General features: G+C 35.7%; 1 protein-coding gene across 1 annotated transcript; it reads right to left on the bottom strand.

Moving 5' to 3' along the window:
• Nucleotides 1–1,104: 1,104 nt before the first annotated feature.
• On the bottom strand, nt 1,105–7,151 carry LOC111261335 (eukaryotic peptide chain release factor subunit 1; the record flags this gene model as incomplete). Its single annotated transcript, XM_022834754.1, is given in 7 exon segments — nt 1,105–3,670; nt 4,084–4,325; nt 4,761–4,861; nt 5,216–5,362; nt 5,919–6,047; nt 6,363–6,427; nt 6,932–7,151. Coding segments are annotated over 7 exon segments (987 nt in total), but the record flags the coding sequence as incomplete, so codon positions are not given.
• Nucleotides 7,152–7,287: the final 136 nt, after the last annotated feature.

Raw genomic sequence — 7,287 nt, 5'->3', positions numbered from 1 at the left:
TAGAAAATATGTTTCCCATAGCTGCGGAAGCACTGTAGTCGTGCGGACACACAACATCATAAGACCCTTTCCACTGATGAAACCAACAACGCCAGCTGACTAAGTAATTTAAATCAATGTTTTGAGCCTTACATTTACATGTGCCATTAAGCATCATTTTAAACGACCCGTTCCCAACACGAACTGGGTTGTATGTGTGCCCTAGATTTAATAGGTGAACTCTGGACTGAACCAACTCAGTTGAACAGACCTTAGAAGTCGTTAGGCAGACCAGCAACAACACTTTCTTCTTTTGTTTATTTCAGCAACGGTAGCAGTAGATAAAAGTAACTAAAGAAAATAGTATCATAATATACTGTTATTTAAAACGAAAGAGGGAGAGTATGTTTTACGCACGACCTACCAAAATTATTTTTTTCTTGGGCACATTGCAATCACTCAAGGGAAGTAACACTTTATTGAGTACTGTCAGTGTTACAACTTAGAAGGCTTTTTACAGCGTTTTGGCAACTACATACACGTAAAACTAGAAAAGCTAATAAAATCTCGATTCATATTTCCATGTAAATCGGCATCCTTTGGTTATTCCATCTCGTCATATTTGTGTTAAAATAGTTTGTTTTGAAACGGATTTATTTTTGGGAATATAATTTTGAGAGTAACTCCGCCATGTCCGCTTACTTTATGCTTATACCCGAATACAGAATAATACGATCTCAGTATCTTTTACCTTGAACCGTAAAGACAAATATTTTTCGCACGTTTTGATATCATTACACTTACAATGATCTGAATTAATTTACTCTTTCTAGTACATAGAAATGACTTATATTTGTAGTAGATTAGAATCGACTCCACGTTAGTAAAGATAGATGTGTTTTTTCTGGTTTGCTCTGTGGGTGCTTGTTGCTTAAAAACAACTCTCAACGTGCATATAGTAGAAAATGTGCGCTCTTTGTATAATCCCAGACTCTTAGTGATCGTTACTGGCGTACAGCAAGAAATACAGGTTGAAACAAACGGTAGAGTGCAATGCAAAAAGGAAGCTAAATGATAAAAATGAACCTAGTGTGTCACTAACGTTATAATAAGAACACAATTGACTCTGAGGAAGTTCCTACAAGACCTCTATTGCACCTTTATTAATAAACTGTATGCGAAACTTGATAACTTGGATCTATTTTCTTCTGGCCAGTCATTGGTTTTACTCTACAATAGAGCACTGTTTACCGACTATCTGCTTCTTGCTTATTCTGAGTTTCGCTAAGTGCTGCCAACCGTCCGCTTTCCACAAAGGAATATAATAATTACAATGACTCCATTATTACCATTGCATTGCAATAATTCCAACAAAAAATTGTAAATCTTCGACACTTTCTTTTATCAGAACAAATGACGTTTTTTTCTGTTTCCACTGGTTCTCTGTTTTAGTTCATTAGTAACTCCATGTAGTTATATGGAGCATACACACACCCATTGCTAGTTCATATTTTGATCATTCAAGTCATTTTATCTTACGGCACTCAATTACACCCATTTATCTCTGTAAGCCTAATCTAACGGATTCGTACTCTGTACAATTGTGCAAAGATGAGCCAGGTGTTTTCCTTTCTTTGAATCACTTATTAACATAGTGTTTTTTAAGTCATTCACAATTCTTTGAAGACTTATCAGGAATTAAAACGAGTATCCTTAGTTCTATGATGTTATTCAAATTTACACCCCTGTCCAAGACATTAAACTGCCTCCGGGTTGGTATGGTCACGTACTAGGAACGAAACTGCGGAAATACGTTTCACCATCATACTTTACTTTTGGATGCTTTTTTAGCTTCTTAAAGACTGTATGATTATATAAAGCATAATAGTCTACTTTCTTCTAAGTTGCAAGTACGGGACCGCATTGATTTACAGGTGCCCAACCAGAATAAAACCGAGGACCTTTGGATTCCAAGTTTCTAACGCTACCGCTTACTCTATGTCATACAAGTCACCTCAGATTTAGGTGATTAAAGAAAATGCATTGAATTATTCCACTTATTATTCATCTAACTTTGAGAAGTCAAATTTGACGTGTAAATTTTCGGCGAACGGCAAGGTCTTTGTGCCTATATCCGTCGAGTTAAGACGACCAAAAGTAACTTATCTTCAAAACAAAAAACAAATAATTTTTTTTTATTAACACCCATACATCTCTCGTAAAAGGGCGTAAACTCTTTGACGGTCACTTTACGTTTAGCTACTACCATTGGCTGCTTTCTTTCCATTGTCAACAAGATGAAGACAATGGAAAAATTATTCGTTTCAATCCCCAGGAGGACGAATCCCTTTACGGTCTTCTTTTTTTTGTACGGGACTTTAACCCAAAATAATACATAAAATGCTAATCGAGGTATCGCAGATAGACCATCAATATTTACGGAATAATTGAGTCCTAAGAAAAGTATTCAAAGTTCGTTCGCTGTAATTTGGTTCAGTCGTAATCAGCCGGGAGTATCCAGATGAGCAGGCAGAGTTACTTGACCGGCCGATATCAACAGGATGGTACCTTTTTTTACATCCAATTGCCAATCTAAAATACTTTGGGCTGAGAGAATAGCATATGTTATAATAGGATTGAATAAAATGAAAAAAAAACGTTATATGTAACGGTGAAAATGTCTGCCAATCCAAAGATGTTCCCTTTGACACGAGCTGGAACATTCTTTTTATTTTTTCAAATTTACAGTTATAATATGAATTCATTTTAACGATAAATACTAGCGCAAGACGACCGATAAAACGATCATTGATCAGACTGAAACTTGTTCTGGCTCCAACTCGACCTCTCGCAGCCGCCAAATATCGTTCGTCATCATCATAATCCTCAATAATAATAATGATGGTGACTTTGATAGCATTCCGGGTGGCAGGACATTGGCAGGGGTAAACGTAGAAGAGTACAAACGACCACCACCAGTTAGACGAAACAAATACACGAATAACTGTCATAATAATAATAGTAATAATTATAATAATTTATACTACAGAGGTTAAATAACTATTTGTAAATAATCAAAATGATCTTATTTATAAGCTACTATTATTTCTAGTATATTTGTTAGCTTGTTTGTCATCTAATTATATCGTCATGATCATATTCAGAGTTTTGTTTTTCATTTAGCATACAAAATAGCACAGTCCTATTTTCGTGTGGCTGCTCTTTCTATACTTCAGTTTTTATTTCCTCTTTATGTGTGCAAGCGCGTGACTGTGTGTTTGTGTTCTGAGTAAGGTGTTTTTTTTGCAGCCGTATATTTGTTCCCCCCACCAGTACCAGCTTCACTCTCGTTGTTATTTTGTAATTTTTGCCCTGTCTGCAAGCAAGTGCGGCTTCGGCATCCGCTCATACACTTTACAAGTTGGCTTTGTGTCAACTAAATGTAATTCAATCAGTAAGCTATTCTTACTGTCTCTTTGTTACTCATTGTAATTTTATGAATTCGTTTGTCATCTTTGCTGACGAATCTCCTGCTAGACCCGCCGAAGGAAAATAATGCGAACAAACAACAACGGTTAGCGCTCATTCACAGAATCACCAGAATCATTTTAGAAATCGTCAAGATCAAAATCTTCATCGTCCAACTCATTGGCTTCGAGACTTTGAAAGTCCACACGGTACCGAAGGATACCTGAAACATCACACACGGCGCATAACTTTAACTTTCAACTTTCAAGGTAGCATTTTTAAGCAACTTATAAGATTATCATTACAGCCTAGACGGATACATGACATTTGAAAAAGGTGTTATCGATCAAGATAGCAAACACGTGTATTTTTAAATTGTAATCATAATTATTAATATTGTAAAATCAAGATGTCCTTTGACATCCTCTTATAGAGCGAATATGTTCTCTAAAGAAAGAGTTTTAACAATGTCTAAAATGAGTTAACGTTAATAAAAACATGAAAAAACGCGGGTTTCGTTCCTACATATGATAACCTGCGTTTTTCTAGTTTAGTTTTTATTTATTTATTTCGTTGCTTATTTTATGTATTTATTTGTTTATTATTTATTTATTTGTTATTATTATTTAGAATTACCTCCAATGCCTCCAAAGCCTTTGACATACTGTGAGCCTTCCTGACTACGATCGGTAATAATTTCAAGCGTTGCGCCAAAATTCTTGTAGTTATTGGCAAGCCACTCGAGTAATGGGCAACTCTCTGCCATTTCAAGTTCAGTTCCCGTCTCCTTGTCGACAAAATGAGACTTGTCTTTCTCTTGCTCAGGAGTTAAATGAAGAACCACTTGTTCTTCCGTAGCGCTCTTCTTGAGTACGTACCTGAGTAAATCAAGGAAAAATAAGCGTAAGCATCCGGTTGCTGTGTACCAGTAAGCACCTTGATAGCTAAGTGTCAAACAAATAGAGAGCAATAAAATTTTATTTTTTCATGTAAATTATGTTTTATAAGTCGTTGGTGGACCTTGGAGCAGCAACCCCTAGTCCCTTTCAACCACAGGCCTGACCGTACAAGCCACCTCGTGAACACTAGAACCAGCATGGCCAACAGTATGAAATCTCTTCGACATTTGTACTCCTTGGCTTAGTAATCCGCGAGCTAAGCGCCGAAGACGGTCAATTCTATTGTCGTAAAATTAATCGTGTAGAGTAGGTCTCAATACATACAGCAAAAAATATAGACTAAGCTATTTACTTTTCCGCATCGGCAAACGTTTTTTACATAAGACATATTATTAGGGAACCTATATTACTAACCTCATAGTATCGAGATTTTCCCAGCAAATAAGGATTTCAACCGCGCCCATTTCAAGGCCTTTTAATGTATCTTCCACGCCAAAACAGAATTTACCCGTGTCCTGAAAAAGCATATGTCATCTTTCAAGTGCAACTAGAATGTATACTACAGATGATGGTTAATTAATTAATCACCTAGGACAAGAATTATTTTCAGAAATATTTATTGACCTACTGCCACTAAGCCTTTCAGATTGCCGGTAGTTCGGTTCGATTACAATATACGCCTTGGAGTTTTTGTTTTTCAACTTTTTATTCTATATGATTGCTTATAATGATTGAGAAATACTATAGTGATGCACTAGAACGTATTCATGTGTATAATTGGGTCGGCTATGATTTATAAAATTGTTGTAGTGAACAACCTAATTATAGTGAAATAAACCTTCAATGTATAAATATATTATTTTTTGTACCTGCGAGATTTCATCAAAATATCGTCCAATAAGCTTTTTCTCCTGAATGAATTTCACATTGGACAAGACCTCCGCGCTCAGTTCAATGGCTTGGTTGAATCCGTTTTCTCCACCATACGAAACGTCCACTAATTTTAGCACCTTTGTCTATATTCACACCACAATATTTCAAATAATAATATACAAAAAGAAGGTTTTACATATCATAATGTTTTATTTGCAGTTGTAATAATACAGGAAAATATTAAAAATATAGGAAAAAGGAAAAGTTGGAACAAGCACAATATAATGACATGTAGTTGAAGACATACACAGTAGTAGTTCTTGTTTACGACTAATACTTTTGACGTTAATATAAAATTGTTTCCTTTTAAATGGGTTAATACCTGCACCCTTAACTTCTTTCTGCCATAAAAACGCACTTTCTAATTTCGATCACACTTAAATTTCATAAAACCATGCCAACACACCATAAAAACCCTTTTTATCTTGAAAATATGATAATCAAATTCATTACTTTTCAATATAAACGATCAAACGGAGATGTTTAAAGCGCACTAGGACACTTTTCGCTAAATATTGAGACTTCTGAGCTACTTTCATCCTTCTGATCCGCACTACGCTTGTGGCGTAGTGCGAATCAGTTTTGAGTGCTCAGGTGCAGCCGAAATAACTTCACCTAGTACAGTAAGTAAATTTTTACCTGTAACCTTGGGTCGAACATGTCGGATTGCGAGAGTTCAGTTTTAAAATCCGCGCTTCCAGCTAGGATGAGCCCTGCCACATTCGGCCTGTCATTTGTCACAAATAGCTGTGTCGCCACCTCAGCGACCTGGATATAAATAGACATGAAAATTAATAAAATGTACCACCATTATAATATATATATATATATTAGAATTAAGATAGTTGTCTTCGCATGAAAGTGGTGAATGTATGCATGCTCGTTTTCGTGCTAAAACATTACTAACATAACATAAAAGCTAACTAAAAAATTGAAAAAGATATTTTTCGAATGTCGAAGGAGTGTTAAAGCGAATTGCTAAATTAAATTGCTAAATTTGTAAGTTTTTTTCACATACTTCTATCATTTACCTGATTCTATTTAGTATAGTGCAAATAACGTCGCAAATAATAGAAGACTTACCTTTCGCACGTAATTGTGACGCTTTTCCATTCGAAGACGCGCAAAACGTAAAGCTGATTGACCTCCTGTTATCACACATCAAATAGATAACAAGATATATGTTGTAAAAATGATTAACAAGCCAGCACAGATAATCAATTCTATTATTTTTTTACATGTTTATGTTCAGCGTTATTACTATTGTATATTTTTTTGCATTTTAGTATTCGGTTTATTATATGCGAATCAAATCGATGTTGTATTGCTGAATATATAAAACCTTTTAACATTCTTTTGGCATTTTCTTACATCTACTCTGGTATTAGATTTTTCCGGTATTTTTGAACTATATATATTACCTGGAGTCCTTATAAAAAGGCAAATAAGTATTTCAGAATCGTGTTCGCGCAATTATTTCCTGTAAATTGGCGATTATAATATAATCTCCAAGCAAAATCGAAGACAACAGCGATGAAAGTAGTACGACGACTTTGCTTCTCTGTCCATCCGTTGCGGATGACTTGGCCTTTGTACTAAAACAAAAATCAACCACACTGCAAGATAGTGTCGAAGGAGAAAAACAAACTTGCCTCGTCCATGTTTTTTCGGTAGATCAACATTAAATTTATAGAGGACATCACGAGTGTTCCCCTGTAATGTACCGAATAACGCGCCGTTTCCGTCCATAACGATAAATCCGAATTTGTTGTCATCTGCTAAGAGAGCAGACAAGGCTTCCGTATGAAATTTATTATCGCACAGGTAGAGTGATGTGTTGATCGGCTTGAATGGCTCAAAGTCAATGTTCACCTAAAACGTAGGAAAAAACCTGCCTTGAATGAATGGAGATGGGGTGACGAGCGCTTGGCGAAACTGTAGATGAACTCACGAATATATGTACATATACGTGGTCCTGCGCATAGACCGGCATATTAGTACTTTTTCA

This window comes from Varroa jacobsoni, unplaced genomic scaffold (genome assembly GCF_002532875.2).
Source record: "Varroa jacobsoni isolate VJ856 unplaced genomic scaffold, vjacob_1.0 scaffold_547, whole genome shotgun sequence".
NCBI lineage: Eukaryota > Metazoa > Arthropoda > Arachnida > Mesostigmata > Varroidae > Varroa > Varroa jacobsoni.
The sequence above is the reverse complement of the archived record's forward strand: the minus strand, read 5'-3'. Positions and strand labels throughout refer to the sequence as shown.